The sequence below is a fragment of the Balaenoptera borealis genome (genome assembly GCF_965194805.1).
Source record: "Balaenoptera borealis genome assembly, chromosome: 1".
NCBI classification, from domain to species: Eukaryota; Metazoa; Chordata; class Mammalia; order Artiodactyla; family Balaenopteridae; genus Balaenoptera; species Balaenoptera borealis.
In genome coordinates, this window is record NC_138860.1 from 77,374,942 (window position 1) to 77,396,358 (window position 21,417).

The following is a 21,417-nucleotide window of genomic DNA, read 5'->3' on the forward strand; positions in this document are numbered from 1 at the left end:
GAGGGTCTCCTGCAGAGGCGGGGGATGGCTGTGTCTCACCATGAGGCCAAGGACACTGGCAGCAGAAGTTCTTGGAAGTACTCCTTGGAGTGAGACCTCCCAGAGTCCGCCATTAGCCGCACCAAAGAACCTTGGTAGGCTCCAGTGTTGGGTTGCCTCAGGCCAAACAACCAACAGGGAGGGAACCCAAACCCACTCATCAGCAGTAAGGTGGATTGAAGATTTACTGAGCTCTGCCCACCAGAGCAACAGTCAGTTCTACCCACCACCAGTCCCTCCCAACAGGAAAATTGCACAAGTCTCTTAGATAGCCTCATCCACCAGAAGGCAGACAGCAGAAGCAAGAACTACAATCTTGCAGCCTGTGGAACAAAAACCACATTCACAGAAAGATAGACAAGATGAAAAGGCAGAGGGCTAGGTACCAGATGAAGGAACAAGATAAAACCCCAGAAAAACAACTAAATGAGGTGCAGATAGGCAACCTTCCAGAAAAAGAATTCAGAATAACGATAGTGAAGATGATCCAGTACCTTGGGAAAAAAATGGAGGCAAAGATCGAGAAGATACAAGAAATGTTTAACAAAGACATAGAGGATTTAAGGAACAAACAAACAGAGATGAACAATACAATAACTGAAATGAAAACTAAACTAGAAGGAATCAATAGCAGAATAACTGAGGCAGAAGAATGGATAAGTGACCTGGAAGACAGAATGCTGGAATTCACTGCTGCAGAACAGAATAAAGAAAAAACAATGAAAAGAAATGAAGACAGCCTAAGAGACCTCTGCAACAACACTAAACACAACAGCATTCGCATTATAGGGATCCCACAAAGAGAAGAGAGAGAAAGGACAAGAGAAAATACTTGAAGAGATTATAGTCAAAAACTTCCCTAACATGGGAAAGGAAAGAGCCACCCAAGTGCAGGAAGTGCAGAGAGTCCCATACAGGATAAACCCAAGGAGATACACGCCGAGACACACGGTAATCAAATGGGCAAAAATTAAAGACAAAGAAAAATTATTGAAAGCAGCAAGGGAAAAACGACAAATAACATACAAGGGAACTCCCATAAGGTTAACAGCTGATTTCTCAGCAGAAGCTCTACAAGCCAGAAGGCAGTGGCACGATATACTTAAAGTGATGAAAGGGAAGAACCTACAACCAAGATTACTCTACCTGGCAAGGATCTCATTCAGATTCGATGGAGAAATCAAAAGATTTACAGACAAGCAAAAGCTAAGAGAATTCACCACCACCCAAACAGCTCTACAACAAATGCTAAAGGAACTTCTCTAAGTGGGAAACACAAGAGAAGAAAAGGACCTAAAAAACAAACCCAAAGCAATTAAGAAAATGGTCATAGGAACATACATATTGATAATTACCTTAAACATGAATGGATTAAATGCTCCAACCAAAAGACACAGGCTTGATGAATGGGTACAAAAACAAGACCCATATATATGCTGTCTACAAGAGACCCACTTCAGACCTAGGGACACATACAGACTGAAAGTGAGGGGATGGAAAAAGATATTCCATGCAAATGGAAATCAAAAGAAAGCTGGAGTAGCTATACTCATATCAGGTAAAATAGACTTTAAAACAAAGAATGTTACAAGAGACAGGGAAGGACACTACATAATGATCAAGGGATCAATCCAAGAAGAAGGTATAACAATTATAAATATATATGCACCTAACATAGGAACACCTCAATACATAAGTCAGCTGCTAACAGCTATAAAAGAGGAAATCAACAGTAACACAATAATAGTGGGGGACTTTAACACCTTACTTACACCAATGGACAGATCATCCAAAATGAAAATAAATAAGGAAAGAGAAGCTTTAAATGACACAAAAGACCAAATAGATTTAATTGGTATTTATAGGGCATTCTATTCAAAAACAGCAGATTATATTTTCTTCTCAAGTGCGCACGGAACATTCTCCAGGACAGATCACATCTTGGGTCACAAATAAAGCCTCAATAAATTTAAGAAAATTGAAATCACATCAAGCATCTTTTCTGACCGCAACACTATGAGATTAGAAATGAATTACAGAGGAAAAAACGTAAAAAACACAAACACATGGAGGCTAAACAATACGTTGCTAAATAACCAAGAGATCACTGAAGAAATAAAAAAGGAAATCAAAAACTACCTAGAGACAAATGACAATGAAAACATGACGATCCAAAACCTATGGGATGCAGCAAAAGCAGATCTAAGAGGGAAGTTTATAGCTATAAAAGCCTACCTCAAGAAACAAGAAAAATCTCAAATAAACAATCTAACCTTACACCTAAAGGAACTAGAGAAAGAAGAACAAACAAAACCCAAAGTTAGCAGAAGGAAAGAAATCACAAAGATCAGAGCAGAAATAAATGAAATAGAAACAAAGAAAACAATAGCAAAGATCAATAAAACTAAAAGCTGATTCTTTGAGAAGATAAACAAAACTGATAAACCATTAGCCAGACTCATCAAGAAAAAGAGGGAGAGGACTCAAATCAATAAATTTAGAAATGCAAAAGGAGAAGTTATAACAGACACCGCAGAAATACAAAGCATCCTAAGAGACTACTACAAGCAACTCTATGCCAATAAAATGGACAACCTGGAAGAAATGGACAAATTCTAAGAAAGGTATAACCTTCCAGAGTGAACCAGGAAGAAATAGAAAATATGAACAGACCAATCACAAGTAATGAAATTGAAACTGTGATTAAAAATCTTCCAACAAACAAAAGTCCAGGACCAGATGGCTTCACAGGTGAATTCTATCAAACATTTAGAGAAGAACTAACACCCATCCTTCTCAAACTCTTCCCAAAAATTGCAGAGGAAGGAACACTCCCAAACTCATTCTATGAGGCCACCATCACCCTGATACCAAAAGCAGACAAAGATACTACAAAAAAAGAAAATTATAGACCAATATGACTCATGAATATAGATGCAAAAATCATCAGAAAAATACTAGCAAACAGAATCCAGCAAAACATTAAAAGGATCATACACCATGGTCAAGTGGGATTTATCCCAGGGATGCAAGGATTCTTCAATATATGCAAATCAATCAATGTGATACACCATGTTACCAAACTGAAGAATAAAAACAATATGATCATCTCAATAGATGCAGAAAAAGCTTTTGACAAAATTCAACACCCATTTATGATAAAAACTCTCCAGAAAGTGGGCATAGAGGGAACCTACCTCAACATAATAAAGGCCATATATGACAAACCCACAGCAAACATCATTCTCAATGGTGAAAAACTGAAAGCGTTTCCTCTAAGATCAGGAACAAGACAAGGATGTCCACTCTCACCACTATTATTCAACATAGTTTTGGACGTTCTAGCCATGGCAATCAGAGAAGAAAAAGAAATAAAAGGAATACAAATTGGAAAAGAAGAAATAAAACTGTCACTGTTTGCAGATAACATGATACTATACATAGAGAACCCTAAAGATGCCACCAGAAAATTATTATAGATAATCAATGAGTTTGGTAAAGTAGCAGGATACAAAATTAATGCACAGAAATCTCTTGCATTCCTCTACAATAACAATGAAAGATCAGAAAGAGAAATTAAGGAAACACTCCCATTTACCATTGCAACAAAAAGAATAAAATACCTAGGAATAAACCTACCTAAGGAGACAAAAGACCTGTATGCAGAAAAGTATAGACACTGGTGAAAGAAATTAAAGATGATACCAACAGATGGAGAGATATACCATGTTCTTGGATTGGAAGAATCAATATTGTGAAAATGACTCTACTACCCAAAGCAATCTGCAGATTCAATGCAATCCCTATCAAATTACAGATGGCAGTTTTTATGGAACTAGAACAAAATATCTTAAAATTTGTATGGAGACACAAAAGACCCCAAATAGCCAAAACAGTGTTGAGGGAAAAAAACGGATCTGGAGGAATCAGACTCCCTGACTTCAGAGTGTATTACAAAGCTACAGTAATCAAGACAATATGGTACTGGCACAAAAACAGAAATGTAGATCAATGGAACAGGATAGAAAGTCCAGAGATAAACTGACGCTCCTATGTCAACTAATCTATGAGAAAGGAGGTAAGGATATTCAATGGAAAAAAGATAGTCTCTTCAGTAAGTGGTGCTGGGAAAACTGGACAGCTACATGTAAAAGAATGAAATTAGAACACTCCCTAACACCATACACAAAGATAAACTCAAAATGGATTAAAGACCTAAATGTAAGGCCAGACACTATAAAACTCTTATGGGAAAACATAGGCAGAACACTCTATGACATACATCACAGCAAGTTCCTTTTTGACCCACCTGCTAGAGAAATGGAAATAAAAACAAAAATAAACAAATGGGACCTAATGAAACTTAAAAGCTTTTGCACAGCAAAGGAAACCATAAACAAGATGAAAAGACAACCCTCAGAATGGGAGAAAATATTTGCAAATGAAGTAACTGACAAAGGATTAATCTCCCAAATATGTAAACAGCTCATGCAGCTCAATATTAAAAAAACAAACAACCCAATCCAAAAATGGGCAGAAGACCTAAGTAGACAGTTCTGCAAAGAAGACATACAGATGGCCAGGAAGCACATGAAAAGCTGCTCAACATCACTAATTATTAGAGAAATGCAAATCAAAAGTACAATGAGGTACCACCTCACACCAGTTAGAATGGGCATCATCAGAAAATCTACAAATGCTGGAGAGAGTGTGGAGAAACGGGAACCCTCTTGAACTGTTGGTGGGAGTTTAAATTGATAGAGCCACTAGGGAGAACAGTATGGAAGTTCCTTAAAAAACTAAAAATAGAATTACCATATGACCCAGCAATCCCAGTACTGGGCATGTACCCTGAGAAAACCATAATTCAAAAAGACACATGCACCTCAATGTTCACTGCAGCACTATTTACAATAGCCAGGTCATGGAAGCAACCTAAATGCCCATCGACAGACGAATGGATAAAGAAGATGTGGTACATATATACAATGGAATATTACTCAGCCATAAAAAGGAACAAAATTCCGTCATTTGTAGAGACATGGATAGATCTAGAGACTGTCATACAGAGTGAAATAAGTCAGAAAGAGAAAAACAAATATTGTATATTAACATATATGTGGAACCTACAAAAATGGTACAGAAGAAACGGTTTGCAGGGCAGAAATTGAGACACAGATGTAGAGAACAAACCTATGGACACCAAGGGGGGAAAGCGGTGGGGTGGTGGTGGTGGTTGTGTGATGAACTGGGAGATTAGGATTGACATATATACACTAATATGTATAAAATGGATAACTAATTCTAATAAGAACCTGCTGTATAAAAAAATAAGTAAAATAAAATTCAAAAATTAAAATAAAAAAAAGATCAAGAGAAAAAACAAAAACAAAAAACAAAAGAAACCCACTGGGCAGCAGCCCTTTTGAAAAATCCTCAGAGGATTCAGTCTGAGCAAATCCCATGACCTTGACTTCCATCCTTTACCCTGTTCTGTCATTTGACTCCGCCTACTCCTCCTCAGCTTCTTTTTCATGGTTCACTTTAAAGTCTTCCTTAGTTAATTCCACTTCAACCTTGCTCATTCTACTCCTGTCTCATCTTCTAGTCCAAATGTTTACTGTAGTCCACGTTGGGGGAAGAGCTGAATGAAAACTGGGCTTGACTGGAGCTGAAGCATGACCTCAGGCAAGTCTGACGCTGAGTTTCAGTTCGGAAATTCAGGTAGTAATACCTGTCCTCACCTCACAGGGCTCCAACATGATCAAGTGTCATATACAATTTCTGGTATTTAGCCGACTCCATTTCCCCATGCTGATCCTTTGGAGAGGGTAACTACTTCCAAGACAAGAGTTCAGAGATTGAGGAGAGCAGTGTTTTTATTTGTCATCTCAATGTTGAGAATCAGAAATGTCCCCAATTTGGAAATAGCTACTAATATGCTGTATCAGGGACTGTGGCTAACTTATGGGTCTCCAAATTGTCCTGGGTGGGCAAATAATTCATTTAGATACAAGAGGGATGGGCCTGAAATTTCTTAGACCACAAGCATGTGGAATCCATTCATTTGGGTCAAATAACCTTGCTTTTCTACTAATGTTCAGTGGATAGGCCAATGTAAAGGTTCATACAGTGAATTTATCATAAGGGAGGAAGAGCCTGGGGGTGAGAGACCAGTATTCAAACTGTGTAGATCTGATTTCCCACACTTTGTGCTCTCAACCTACCCACACATGATCTACTCCTCACATGATTTAAAGTTGGCTCAGGCCAGAAATCCCCTTGGGTGGGTACCTGCAAATTTTAGCCTCTGGATTAATCAGGGTGATTCCTAACTGGGAAACCAAAAGCAGATATTCTCTATCAGGGGTCTTTAATCTTTTCTGAGCACTGACATCTCTGAAAACCAGTAGAAGCTATGGATCCTCTCACCAGAAAACAAAACTAACACACATTCAAACAAAATGGTTCGTTTCCGTTGTGCTCTCATTAAAAAAAAAAAAAAAAAAAATGGGGTTTCCTGTTTTTGGTGCCCAGGCCCCACCCACGAGTTGCTGGATGGAGAGAAGAATTCAGTGCTTTTTTTCTCTAATCTTAAGACACGAGTTCAAGAGAGTCCTCGGTCCCTTCCTAGCTTGGTTCTGGCCTGTCTCCAGAGTTCCTGGGAAGTTCTGGAGAGTAGCATGTGCTCCAGAAGGTGGGAACTGTCTCTGGCTCTGGAACTTCTACTGCTGCCTCATTTGTTCCTGGCAACCAGCGTACAAGGTACTTTCCACAAATTGTCTGCCTCTAATTGTGCACTGAAAGCCCTGTCAGACGGAAAAGGGAATATGGGGTGTGGCTCCACCTGGAAGTGGAGTAGGGGGTCCGGGCAGCAGTGGTAAATTGGGGAGCCTTCCTTAGCCTGGAGAATCAGACTCCATCTCTTTCCCCAAGGGGCCGTGACAAAATTAGGACCTTGGTGAGATGGGGATGTAGGCCTCTCATATTTAGTGCTGTGGTTTGTCCTCTGTAAAGTCTCCTTGCATTGTGAATAACAGGAAGCTACTCTGATAGCCGCCACATTTTATGCTCAGGTGTGTTGTGCTCCTTGAGGCATTCTTTGAGACCTTTGTCTTTGCAAGGAGTTGTGTCATGAGCAAAGGTAAATGATGCTGTCATTGTCCCAGAGAGAGACAAAACTGTGGGAAAGGAAACTTGTCTAGGGTCTCTGAGTGAGAGTCTGAGCAGAGAACTCAGTATCAGAGGAACCTCCAAACATCTGATTAAGAGTTCAGGTTCGTTCTTCTGCCATGGGCTTGTTCTGGTCCCCTCGTGTGCTAATTTTCCTTTCCCTGTTACAGCTGCCCAGCCCTCCAGAACCTGTCTGAGAATTGAGAGCTAAGTTATTGTCTTTCTCACTATTCCCCCTAATAAATACTCAGGTCTTTTTCATTTGAGGGGCTTTAATGCTCACCACTATGGAAAAAAATGAGTAAAAGTGAATGTTCTTATGGGAAACAAATATAACATCATAGAATTATGACAGTATGTAACTTTTAGGGAGACGAGATAGCAATGCTTAAAGGAAACCTTGTTGGCCAATTATGCAAGGCCTCTCAGGGTGGTAATACATTGGATCTGGTTTATGACTGGTTTAGGAGAGGAAGAAATTTTTCTCTACCCTTCTAGGTTCTTCTGGCTGGTCTAAGAATTAAATTGACATGAGACATATTAACAAGAGAAAATCAGAGTTTAATATTGCGTACATGGGAGAAACCCAGAAAACCTGAGTAACTTGCCATAATGGCTGAAGTCCTCACCTTAAATATCATCCTCAGCTAAAGACAAAAGAGGATGTTGAAGGTGACAGTTCTGGGAGGTTATCAGGAAGAGCACAGTAAACAAGGGTAAGGTTGTTAGGCAGATTTAAGTTAGCGCCTTCTCCAGTGATACGAGTTTCTAGAGATTTGGTCTCCCTCTCTGTCCTCTTCCGTACAGGGAGGGAGATACCCTTACAAATGAAAATTTCCCTTACAAATATAAATGTTTCTTACAAAAGGGTAACTCCTACATGGTTTTCAGAATGTTTACCACGTCTTCTCTTTCTTTAGAAAATAACCAGCTTAAAACAATTAATATGCCAAAGAAACATATATTAGGGTGGCAAATTCTGCTCCCTTAGGCTGTATGAGCCTAGAGACATGATGTCTTCAGGGCACTCGTGGCTGTGTGGGCTCCATGGGACTGACTGTACTCATAGGACACTGATATGACCTTGGGAGTGGGGACTGGCCTGAAGTATTCATCCCATTGTTGGGAAAGATAAAGATGCCAAGAGAACTGGAATATTTCAGGACTTTTCTAGACTTAGGTCAATGTGTCTAAATATTTTTATGTCTAGATTATGCCTACAGATGGTCCTTTTATCCCCAATTTATGACCCCCTCACCCCATAACCACATTTCATCTAAATTTAACTTTGCTGTTTGCCTTGAAGGAGGTTCTGTCTCTCTTACCTCTAGGTCTATATAAATGCCTTTCCTTCTGCCTAAAATTTCCTTCACTCTCTTCTCTCCAGCTCCTCCCTTAGCATTCCATTTTCATGTGACTTCCTCCTGGAAACCTCAGGCTCCAGGTTATGGTTGGTGAACTGCTTGATTGTCTGTTTCCTTGAGCCCCGTGAGGACAGGGACCTTGTCCAGTGCTAAACCTGGCACAGTGCCTAGAACATGGCATGGGCTCAATAAATAATTATTAATCCTATGAATGAATGACATCAAAGGACTTCCTTTCAGGTTATCTGTCCAGATCTTCCTAGGGGTATAGTAATTCTCTCCTCCCCAGTAAGGGATGCTCTTGTGACGAAATTTAAGAAGTAGTTTTAAATCTTCTCCTTAATCCCTCCTCAGACTTGAGTTTCTCAGCTCTCTGACCTCAGGGCCCCCTCATCACTAGTAGGCATCTTCCCTGTCTCCCTTCAGTACAACAGAGTGTGGTGGAAACAGCTTGAACTGGGAATCAGAAGACCTATGTTCTGTGTTCCATGCCATGGGACTTTCTATAAATTGTGAAAGCTTCCTGAGCCTCAATTTTCTCCACTCTGTTATGGGTATAACAATATGCTCACCATTTTTTCAAGGGGTTATTGTTAAGATCAAAAGAAATAAAGAATGTGAAATTGCTCTGTGATTGTGACCACATACAATTTGAGGTAGATAAGAGCTGAGAAGAACATAAGGAAACTCCAAAGCCCAACACGCTCTCCTGAGCCACAGACCTGAATTTCTAACTGCTTTTAAAACATCTCCAGACTCTCCAAACACATTTCCAAAATCTAACTCCCCATCTTTGTTCCAGCTATCTACTGCTGCATAACAAGCCACCACAACACTGGGACTTCCTCACCTTCCATTTAGTCATTGCAATCTGGCCGATTAAACTCATTAGACTTCCCATCTCAGGAAATGGCACTCTCTCTGTTCATCTTGTCCCCCATGACACACATCTGGAATCTTGATATCTATTGACAAATTACTTCCTTGAAAGGTTTGTACAGGTTTGTTAAATATTTGATCTCATTAGAGAGCTCCAGGTAACTCTATATCAATATCTTTAAGACTCATCTCTTTCAGTTCTTCAAAGTTTTACTAGAAATCACATGACTTGTTTTTAGAGTAATCAGAATTTCTCCTTTAGGACCTCTTTCTCCTTCCTGGGTAGACTCTTTTTGTATGAAATTACAACTTCCTTTGATCTGATTTTTCCCCCTGTTTTAGTTTTGCTTCTCTACAGACAAGAAACATGGTTAAGCACAGGAAAGATCTGCTTCATTTTCTGTTATAAACTACAGGTAAACACCGTTACTTTATCCTAAGCATCCACACACATAACCAACTACTTCTTCTTGATAGAATTAAATCAAAATAGTACTTTTCTTTAAGTAGTTTTCTACTTCTAAAACATGGAATTGTTAGGAAGGCAAATCAAGATTTTTTCAATTTACTTTAAAAATTGAAAAAATACATAAATATATTATACATAAGAAAAATATAAGTGAATCTATCTATCTGAATTTATTAGACAATCCTCTGTAACAGACTAAACCACCACCTTGATATCCTAAATTGTACTACAATGGCTGGGCATTAATTTTTGCAATCTATATCAGTAATATTAATGCATCTTTCTTCAACTTGTGATTGGATTAAAGAATGCTTCTAGAAGACTAGAATATTTTTTGTTCCCTTTTTTTATGGTTAATCAAGCATTCTTTCTACTGTTTCTATCTTTAGGTTCATGTTGCTTTTTAAGCCTACCCTTTCATTAGATATTTCATAACAAAACTCACATTTCTTTTATTAAATTAATTTTTATTTTATGTTGGAGTGTAGTTGATTTACAATATTGTGTTAGTTTCAGGTGTACAGCAAAGTGATTCATTTATACGTAAACATATATTCATTCTTTTTCAGATTCTTTTCCCCAAACTCACTTTTCCTTTGCTATTCTCAGGCATGAGTCTCAGCCCATGAGAGGTTGCTGGGTTTATATTTCAAGGTTTCCCTTAGCTGCTTTTTATTGATTTGTTGATACTGAAACCATGAATGCTCTACTCAACACTCTTTTATGTTGTTCCTTTTGAGAGTTTCTGGGCAGCTTCTCCATTGCTCCTCTGCTGTCTATGTCCTAATAGTCATCTTTTATTCATTTATTCAGGACCCAACCATAAGACAGGGCTGCTGCACTGTCCCAGTTTGGGCACATTATGATACTTAAGAAACACTGTTCATTGGTCATAAGTAATTAAATAGTAACTCCAATTTCTACTTGAAGTCTCTCAAAGGATGTTAAAGGGAATCCAATTTATAAGCTATAGTAATACTTCTACCATATCCTCTCCTGTCCTCTTCAGTCTTCTCAAACCATCCCACTCATGTGCTGCCCAGAGATTCTCACTCTTCTGAGCCTTAATACTATAGCTCCCCGATTTCCTAAACCAACCTGAGTGGTCCCTGTTTATCTTCTCCTTTCCTCTCTGCCTTTTCAGTCCAAACCAATCTTAAGAAGTAAGCAAAAAAAAAAGGCTAAGTGGCAGTAAAAATAAGAAAAATGTGACTAGTAGGAGGTCATGAGGAGATGACTGGGAACACTTATGTATGCATTTGTGTCCCTGCCATTCATTCATTCATTCATTCTTTCATTCTATACTAAACAACAAATGTGAGCCAAGTATTGTGGGGATTCAAAATTGAGTAAGACATGGTTTTTGCCTTTGAGAAGTTCACAATCTTAGTGACTATGTGTCTGTTATAGTTTCTCCCTCCCCCTCACACTTTAGTTTGAAGTTCTTTTGAGCATGTTGGGGATACCCTGGACAAACAAGATCTCATTGTTATAAAGCAGACTCCATTCTCACAAGGAGAAATGATGTGTATTATAACTGGGTCTGGATCATGACTTGAGTCTATATGCTCTGTATTCTTCATTCCTCATTGGGTTCATCTTCATTCCTCCTTCCCCAAGGAAGCTTCAGGTAAGTTCTCTGGTCTTACCATGTTGCTGGGGCCTCTTTCTTATCATCACATGTCCTAGCCAAAGACTTGGTTTTGTTTTTCTTTTGTGCATGCTCATGTCTTTTACTTTTAGACCTAGCCTGCAAGTGAAAGCTTCTTCAGGAGCTGCTACAGTTTTTTGGATTTTTGGCCCCTACTTCAACATTCTTCACTCTTCCAGATTCACATATAGGCATTCATTCCTAAAAAATATATCATTAGTCTAGTCCTTATTTTACCACTGTTTTGGTACAATAAAGTAAGTTCAACAGGCAGTTGTTAAACATCTCAATACTTAATGCATAGTACTAGATGTTATGGATACAAAATTAATGTAGGTAATAATAATAAAACAATACATGACATTTATTGAATACTTACTAATCTTCCAAGTATTATTCTACGTACTTTATGTGTATTGATTATTTGTATTAATTTAATTGTATTCTAAGCATTTATTTGTGTAACTCTGGGTCAGGGTTCTTTAGAGAAAAAGAACCAATAGGATATATATAAATATATAGAAAGAGATTTATTATGAGGCCCATGCAGTTATGGAAGCATAACCCATATTATGTACTTCTTTGGAGAAGTCCCATGATCTGCCATCTGCAAGATGGAGGCCAGGAAAGCTACAGGTGTAGTTCCAGTACAAATCCACAGGCCTGAGAATATATAGACTCATGATTTGAGTCTATTTGCTCTGTGTCCTTCATTCTCAGTGGACTCATCTTCATTCAACCTTCCACAAAGAGGCTTCAGGGAGCCAATGGTCTAATTCCTAGTCCAAGTCCTAAGGTCCAAGGACCAGGAACACTGATGTCCAAGGGTAGGAGAAGATGGATATCCCAGCTCAAAGTAGAGAGCAAATTTGCCTTTTTTTCTGCCTTTTTGTCGTATTCTGGTCCTCAATAGATTGGATGATGTTCACACACATTGGTGAGGGTGATCTTCTTACTCAGTTTACTGATTCAAATGCTAATCTCTTCCAGAAAAACCCTTATAGATGATCCAGAAATAATGTTTTACCAGCTCTCTGGGCATCCTTTAACTCAGTAAACTTGACACATGAACTTCACCTTCACAAACTCTGTAAGATAAATACTAAAACAAAGGCAGAGAGGCTAGGTAAAATGCTCAAGGTTATACATCTAGTAAGTGGGCTAGGATTTAAATAGTCTAATTCTAGAGCCCATGATCTTTTTTTTTTCTTTTTGAATTGTATTTATTTATTTATTTATTTTTGGCTGTATTGGGTCTTTGTTGCTGCACGCAGGCTTTCTCTAGTTGTGGCGAGCTGGGGATACTCTTCGTTGCAGTGTACAGTCTTCTCATTTCAGTGGCTTCTCTTGTTGTGGAGCACGGGCTCTAGGCACGTGGGCTTCAGCAGTTGTGGCATGCAGGCTCAGTAGTTGTGGCTCGTGGGCTCTAGAGCACAGGCTCAGTAGTTGTGGCACACGGGCTTAGTTGCTCCGCGGCATGTGGGATCTTCCTGGGCCAGGGCTCGAACCCGTGTCCCCTGCATTGGCAGGCAGATTCCTAACCACTGCACCACCAGGGAAGTCCCCAGAGCCCATGATCTTAACCATTATACTACAATGGAGAATGAGTTAAACTCATGAGATTCGTTTTTTGTCCGTAGGAAGCATGTGGTCTGGTGATAAAGGCAAGTAATAGACATTAAATGGATCACTTTAATATGCTATGAGTTCTAAGATATAGACATGCACAGGATATTGTAGCTTTCCTTCCTCCTTCCTTCACCACCTATGTGTAATGATTCAAAAAAAGCCATCCTGGTGGTTGGCTGTGACTTCTCAGTGAGAAATAAAGTGGTTAATTGTGGGTTGTGCTATCTTCCTAAGCATATGTCTGAGACTTGTTGGAGAGTCTACCAAGGATGACCTAGGCCAGCAGTTCTCAACCAGAATGAAGACAGGAAGATTTTTCCTCCCAGGGGGCATTTGGCATTGTCTGGAGATATTTTTGATGGTCACAACTGGAATGATGCTACTGGCATCTAGTGGGCAGAGGTCAGGGAGGCTGCTAAATATCCTACAATGCACAAGGACAGCCCTTCACAACAAGGAATTCTCTGGTCCAAAAAGTCAATAATGCCAAGGTTGAAAAACACTGACCTAGGCTGTCTATTGTCACCACTTTTATTAATTCACATGGAAACAAGTAACAGAATGAGAACGAGTCTAGAATATGTGTCTAGTAATTTTAAAATCTTGAAGAGAAAGTATGCTCCTGAAGAGGCTGTATGGTCCAAGAGGCCAGAGACTCTGCATTGCTGATGTCAGAGCCTAGAACAGGACCTGGCACATAGTCATTGTTCAAATACTGTTGGTTGGACTGAACTGATTATGTCACAGAGATTATAAAATATGGAATGGATCAATCAGAAACAGTGTGGAAATAAATGTCTGTGTGTGTCTGTGAATGCACCAGGCATACATTAAATGCTCCATAACTGGTTGTTGAATGGATAGATGGATGGTTGGAAGGATTAGTGACTAGGAACTTGAAAGACCTGGGAACACAGGCATTTTGAATCTTTATTGAAAAGAATGTTTTTGGAAATGATAGACATGTGGAAATTAAATAGGTATAGATACGATGTTAAACAATATGAAGTTTTGTGTGACAGTATATGAGGTAAGAGCGATATAGATCATATTTCTTCTTTCCTCTACCATTAGCTTTTTTCTACTGCTCTTTCTCAGCCTATACATTTACACTTAGTTTTCCTCCCTCCACAGAGAGTGTTAGCAGACCTCCCTTCATCTTATGTCTTCTGGCTATCACCTTTTCTTTCTCCTTGCATTCAAGAAACCAGGTTTTTTAGAACTGAGGCTTATACAATTTGGGGTGCCCTCATGAGAAAGAGAACAGAACTGTAAATACAAATAGGAAAAAAAAATGAATGTAGTTAGAATGAGAAAAGAAAGCCCAGTGTATCACAAGTTTTTTTTAAAAGCTGACAAATACAAAAATCACAAAAGCCAGAAAAATAGCACAATATTTTTATTAATAAAATGCTTTCACTCTCCTATAATACTTTGCCACTGACTAACTCTGGTTCCCTTTCATTTCAAACCTTGTTTCTCCTTTACTTCTTACCTACTGCTGGAGAACTAAATTGAACCACAAGGAACACAAACACAGAGAGGAGACGTGACTCGTCATCATTTTATTTGAAAATGTCCTGTTATGAGAGTAAGGGAGAGAGCCAGGTCTGGCTCAGTGTCCTTTTTCTTTCTCGTCTAGGGCAGAATTAGACGGATTATAAGCACACCTCCTGTCCTCATGCCCACTTCTCAAGCTCTAACTATCATTGAATTCCTGATCAGTGGTCAGGCCCTCTGATAAAGATCATACTCACTGCTCCCAAGCAAAAGTCTCTTCCTTCTTCTTTGTTCCACCAGCCCAGGCCAAAGCCTGGGCCACTGGGCAGCTCTGCCTTCTCTAAAATGGGTCTCACTCACTCTGACTCTCATTGGCAGATTATTCAAAATATGCCGTCTCCGGCAGCAACGTGAGTCTGCCAATCTCCAGTTTGCCGAGGAACTACAAATCACTCACCTGGTTTTATACTGCTGACCAGAAGATTGTAGAATGGGAATCCGGTCAGCTTAAATACTTCAATACTAAACTTAAGGACAAGGCCAGGCTTGATCTTCAAAGTGGCACACTGCACATCGATAACGTCCAGAAGGAGGACAGCAGCACTTACCTCCTGATGGTGCTGAAGGACACTGGGGATGAGGACGAATGGAAGATCTCACTGGTGGTGCTTGGTGAGTTCGGGGAACCAAGCAGCAAGTCCCCACTCTAGGGCCCTGGACGGACCACTGGGAGGGGACTCTCCCTGGGCGGGGGGAAACCTCAGGATAGGCTTAATTCATTTCTCCTGGAGCCAGTTCCACTTGGAAGTGAGGCTGGGCCAGCCAGACTCAAAGTAGATTACTCTGGGACATTTAAAACCTCTTCTGACATTAAGGAGTCTAAGATTTGAAGATAAAGAAAACAGTAAGGATGGTTTCCTCGCTATTCTCTTCATGCTCTCCTGTGATCAACCCAAATCAGTTCTGAGCTCTTCTTAATAACATAACTGAACAAAGACTTCATCAAACATAAGGAAAAAGATAGAAGAGATAAAGAATTGGGCAAGAGCTGTTCAAGAGTGTTTTTACCTTTCAGAATGGTTGGGACAAAAACTTCCACTCCTAGCGCCAGCCTAACCAGTATATGTGAAGTAAGGGCTTGAACATTATACTTGGAGTCAGACAGACCTGGGTTTAAAACCCTGGTCAGTAACTTACTATCTGTGTGAACTTGGAGAAAGATCTTGCCATCTCTGCCCCATTAGGTAAGATTCTGTTGATGGCAAGTGATGGAGACCAATTTGATGTACCTTTAGCAAAAAAGGAGAATTTCTTTGAAAAAAAGAAAACTAGGACTATTTAAAGCAATGCAAGGAGTTTAGTAGAGTCAAGAAGAGCTGAAGGGGAGGAAGAACGGTCTAAGAGGCTAAAATCCCCTGCTCACTCACTTCCTCCATGTCATATGGCCTGAAAATTCAAGACGTACTGGGAACAGGAAAGATTCAAAGGCTTTTACAGTGGTTTTTAAAAAAAAAACCCCAAATTTATATCATTTACCAAATTCTGTGGTAAATACTCCCACCACAGCCACCTCCAAACTGCTAACGGTTTCACAACCAACTTGCAACATTTCTGCATATCTTAAAATCCACAAACTGGCTTGGCTTTAGCACACTTGCCTAGGGATAAGACCCTGAGGATGCGATTAGCAGAAGAATCATCCTTCAGTCCAGCCCAGGAATTTCTGACAGCTCAAAGGGGGCCTCTTGGAGCCAGGCTGCCCTAGCTGGCTCTGTCCACAAAGTGCTCAGGGCTGTGCTGCTTACCATGGGAAATGAGGAAGGTATGCAAGACTTGAGGCCAGACCACAGGAAATGATGAAAAACAGTATGAAGATTGCTCATATAAAGTATGCAGGAGGAGTCCAGCAATCTGATAGGGTTTCATGGAGGAGATGGATCTAGAGTTCAGGAGGTCAGATGGCAGAGTCTCCATTGCCCCTCACAGACATACAACCCAGAGGCCAGCACTGATTGGGTCAATTCTCTGCCACATTTTAATCCTCTGACATCTGAGCTGCATTGATTCTGTAAGTGTTTTACCCTTGACCAGAAGGAAAAGACCCCAGAGGATTTCAGGTAAAGCAATCCTAGTCAAGGAAGGAGCAGATGATGGGATTACCTCTCAACCAGTCTGGCTGCAGGATGACAGCAGTGATGACGCTGTGACCTCCAGCATGCATGTAACGCTTACACCCTGCAAAAGCACTTCCTCATGGACCATGACATTGTATCTTACTAACATTGTGCTGTGAAGCAGTCATCTTACATGCAAGAAGGAAGTTCAAGGGGTTAATTATCTTGCCTAATGTCACTCTACCAGGGCCAAGTCCAGGACCCAGGCTGGTCTCACTGTAAAGCAAGTGTTATGTCTTTTCTATCGCATAACTGATTCATCCATCCATCCATCCATCCATCCACCTATCCCTTTCATCAGATACTTATAGAATACCTGCTCTGTGGCTGGCACTGAGATACCAAAGTTAACTGATGCAGTGCTGTTCATCACTACTGATTTTTGCTGGGAATTCCATGAGGTTCTTCTCTGTAGTTCTGCCAGCGTCCAGGAAAGGTATAGGGTGATACCTCTTACCCCAGGACTCTTGCTGAATCTGAGCCCAAGAACTCTTGAAGGACTGATAGGCCAAGGTGCCAAGTGTGGGCCATTGCTAGAGAAGGGGCCCTGAGCAGCTCAGACAGTTGGGATATCAAGTCCAACCCTGCTGATCTCTATGCTAAACCTCTGCTGTTCTTTCTGGCCCACAGACGGTCATAACCCCATTTTTGTTTCTGGGTGCATGGCTCCCCCTTCTGGATCCAGCTTAGCTTCACTCCAAGGAGTAGCTGTTTCAGTCGGAAGCCTCCAGAGGTCAAAGCTGCTCACTGGCTCCCTCTGCAGGGGCCTCCTCTCCATGACTGCTCCTGCAGCCCTCTGGGGCTCCCTTTGTACTTTGTTGGCTAAACCCTCCCAGCATAAAGGTTTCATAAATGCATAAACCCATTGTCTCATCTTAACGTATTCATTTTTAGACCCTGTACCAAAGCCTGACATAAAAGTCAAGAAGACACAGGAAGTGAACAAGTGTAACCTAACCCTGTCCTGTGTGACCCAGGACCAGCCTGTAAACTACACCTGGTATGCAGAGTCCCTTCCAAAAGAGTTCCAGAGCAGTGTGCTTGAAGTGACCCATGCACCACAAAACTACTCCAGGTCTTACACCTGCCAAGTCAGCAATCCTGTGAGCAGCCAAAATAAGACAGTCAACTTCACTTCACCCTGTGTACAGGGTAAGAGATACTGCCAGGGGACCTGAGGTGGGCACAGGGTAACTAGTCTTCTCTTGAAGGAAGAAAAGCGTGGAGATCTTATTCAGCCTCCTGGCACAGAAATTAGTGGAGAATCCCAAAGGCGTCTGTGAGGCATGGAAGACTTGGGTTCTCTAAGGTTTCACTGCCTTGCTGAGAGGGTTCACCGCCTCTCAGCAAGCTCACCTCGGCTTTGTGGAGCTCAGTGTCCTCATCTGCAAAGGGCAGTTGGCACAGGGGCTCTGATTTCCCCTTCTCCTGCCATGCTCTAACAGTGCATGGTCCTGGAATCTGAGGCCAGTGTCCTTGCAGAATAATCTGAGATTTCAGGGTGAGCAGGGAGAAAAAGGGCAAGTAGGGGAACAGTCCAGACACTGTTGGGCAGCAACACAGAGACATTTCTGGTAGGCAGCAAAGGAAAAAAGGGCCAAGTGGACGAGCATGAGCGAGAACAAGTGGTGAACAGGAGATCCTGATCCTAAGGTAGAGACTTTCTGTTCTTCCCCAGGTGTATGCTCCTTGATGAAGTTGGAAAAGCAAACTCTGGGTTTCATGTTTCAGATTTCTCTGTCGCCTGGGAGGATCCACTCATTAGAGCATCAATCCTGGTTCTCTCTCAAGCCTACACAGGTCCCATAGTGGGGTAGCTATGAGCATAGGTTTTGGAGCCAGTTACACCTGGGATTAATCCTGGGACTGTCACTTACCAGCTAAACAAGTTACTTAGCTTCTCCAAGTCATGTCCTTCTTTTTTTATTTTTACATCTTTATTGGAGTATAATTGCTTTACAATGTTGTGTTAGTTTCTGCTGTACAACAAAGTGAATCACTGTATGTATACATATATCCCCATATCCCCTCCCTCTTGAGCCTCCCTCCCACCCGCCCTATCCCACCTCTCTAGGTCATTGCAAAGCACCGAGCTAACCTCCCTGTGCTATGCTGCTGCCTCCCACTAGCTATCTATTTTACATTTGGTAGTGTATATCTGTCAGTGCTACTCTCTCACTTCATCCCAGCCTCCCCTTCCCCCACTGTGTCCTCAAGTCCGTCCTCTACGTCTGCGTCTCTATTCCTGCCCTGCCAGTAGGTCCATCAGTACCATTTTTCTAGATTCCATATATATGCATTAGCATAGGGTATTTTTCTCTTTCTGACTTACTTCACTCTGTATGAAGTCATGTCCTTCTTAAATAAGACAAAATAATAGTTCTTATCTCATACTGTTATAAGGATTAAATGAGACAATACAGATAACTACCTAGCACAGTATCTAACAAGTCCTCAGTGAATGGTAGTTAACTTAGGCCCAGTCTTTTTAATTCTAGAGACACTAGGGATTTGGGAACCACTTAATAAATTTGGATCACCATCTTCAGCATTCCAGGCCCTGTACTCTCCACACGCCTGAAATCATATCCCCAAGCCCTGGTGTACAAATCTCTCCAGAATAACTCATACCTGTGATGCCAACATTTACCTGAGATCCCTGTCATACCAAATCATCAGGGATCATGGCCCCTGGAGACATGGCTCTTTCATGGTCTTCCTGGACCCAGTCTACTCTGCCCACCTGTGCTGATTTCTTTACCTCTGCTCCCACACATGAGCTATGGAAGCTGTATGTTCAGTATTCTTCCCAACCTACTGATCATGTCTCTTCTAGTCTTTCCTGATATGCCCTGCTTTTCTGACACCATAGACCCAATATGACACTTTGGTGTCTGACCATAAGACCACCAGTTGGCTGGGTGGTTCTAGCACCACCTTTATATCACCACCATATCCTGAGATCCAGAAAAAGGAAGAGAAACAATCTCTGTCCTTTATAGAATGAAGGTGGCTGCTCATTCACAGAGAGGATGAAAGCAATAATACATCTATTTTTTGAAGGGCTAAGCCCATCTTGTCACTTTTTAGCTATCCAAATTATCCTAGAAAAGTATCCCTAATTCTTCTACCCTAATTTATCAGGATCCTCTCCTCCCCTCCCCTGCCTTCCCCTTCTGTATCTCTTTATCTCCCTTTCTTTTTTTTTTCCTACCCCTTTTTTCCTCCTAGTTGGTACTGATGGTTAGTAGTGTAGAGAAACACGGAAAGGAAGTAATACTTCCTTCCCTAAAGGAAGGAAGCGCATAGCATCATATTATCAACTGCACCTGAAGCTCTGCCCTACTTAATGGCTGCCCAGTGTAGGAGAGTGATTCTTTCCCAGGTCCATAGATGTGCCAAGGTAAGCTTCAAGTACAGGACTCAGCTCAGCCAGTGATATTTAAGAGATTTCTGTACTCTTTATACTTTACATCTGGGAGTTTGAGCTTTGCTCAATCTGGGAAAAGGATGTCCCAGGAACACTGGGTCTGGATTCAGGGAGGAAACAGTTCCCCTGCTCTATAAGCTCCCATGCCAATGTCAAGTACCCCTGCCCCTTCTCAACACATTAATCAAGACACCTAAATGTTTTGTGTTTTCTTGCTATTTCAGCCCCATCCTCTGGAGTAGCTTGGACTGCAACTTGGCTAGTGATCATGGTAACCACTGTTCTTGGTCTCCTATGGATCTGAGATAAGCTCTTCTAACTCAAGAGTGAAACTTCAAGAATGCAAGATCTTGCCCTCATCAGTAACCATACTATTAACCAGGACAGAAGTTCTGGCTATATAGGATGGGGGAAAGTACTGAGATGTCTACAAGGATTTTCAAATTAACTTTTTTAAACCATAGTAATATTTTATTTTATATCCTCTAGTTGTTTTTTAACATACATATACACATGCATTCTTCCCACCAAAAAATGGGCAAAATGTATTATGCAATGTTTTCTTGTTGGAATAAATATTTGATATGATTGTCAAAGTGGATTCCTAAAGTTGCCCCAAATTTGTTGGACAATGCCTGCTCCATTAGCCTAGACAAACTGGAACATGGAGATACAAAGGGGAACACCTGGGACCACTGCCTCCTGTGTGCCTACAGGGCTGGGGGGTAATTTGTTCTGTCTCTAACTCTTGCTTCCACATCCTTGCCAAACCTCCTGGGGTTCCAGCTCTCAAACTCCTCCCCCACTAAGTTCTGGTCTCCTTCTCAGTGGTTTGCCTTGTTCTAGCCTCTGTGAGGAACATACTTACTAGGTTTCCTGGGAATGTGAGGTCAGGCTTACTCCCCCAGAACTGAGTATGCAGCTTTTTTTTTTTTGCCCTGATTTTTTACATCTTTATTGGAGTATAATTGTTTTACAATGTTGTGTTAGTTTCTGCTGTATAACAAAGTGAATCAGCTCTATGTATACGTATATCCCCTCCCTCTTGAGCCTCCCTCCCACCCTCCCCATCCCAGCCCTCTAGGTGTCACAAAGCACTGAGCTGATCT

General features: G+C 41.0%; 1 protein-coding gene and 1 long non-coding RNA gene across 2 annotated transcripts in view; both read left to right on the forward strand.

The window, feature by feature from the left end:
• Window positions 1-21,417, forward strand: part of LOC309636047 — a 197,408-nt gene that overhangs the window by 141,834 nt on the left and 34,157 nt on the right. The gene's annotated exons all lie outside the window — the stretch shown is intronic.
• CD48 (CD48 molecule) lies at window positions 501-21,402 on the forward strand. Its single transcript, XM_082407008.1, has 4 exons — window positions 501-6,804; window positions 15,083-15,376; window positions 17,773-18,030; window positions 20,533-21,402. Exons 1-4 carry the CDS (start codon window positions 6,504-6,506, stop codon window positions 20,610-20,612), a joined length of 933 nt encoding a protein of 310 aa, XP_082263134.1. The 5' UTR covers window positions 501-6,503; the 3' UTR covers window positions 20,613-21,402.

What these genes read in the sequence shown, in the direction of transcription:
- CD48 (XM_082407008.1), top strand. Translation starts at nt 6,504, where the DNA reads ATGGTTCGTTTCCGTTGTGCTCTCATTAAAAAAAAAAAAAAAAAAAAT. An exon ending in GATCTCACTGGTGGTGCTTG is followed by an intron (nt 15,377 to 17,772) that starts GTGAGTTCGGGG and finishes ATTCATTTTTAG; the next exon opens with ACCCTGTACCAAAGCCTGAC. An exon ending in CACTTCACCCTGTGTACAGG is followed by an intron (nt 18,031 to 20,532) that starts GTAAGAGATACT and finishes TTGCTATTTCAG; the next exon opens with CCCCATCCTCTGGAGTAGCT.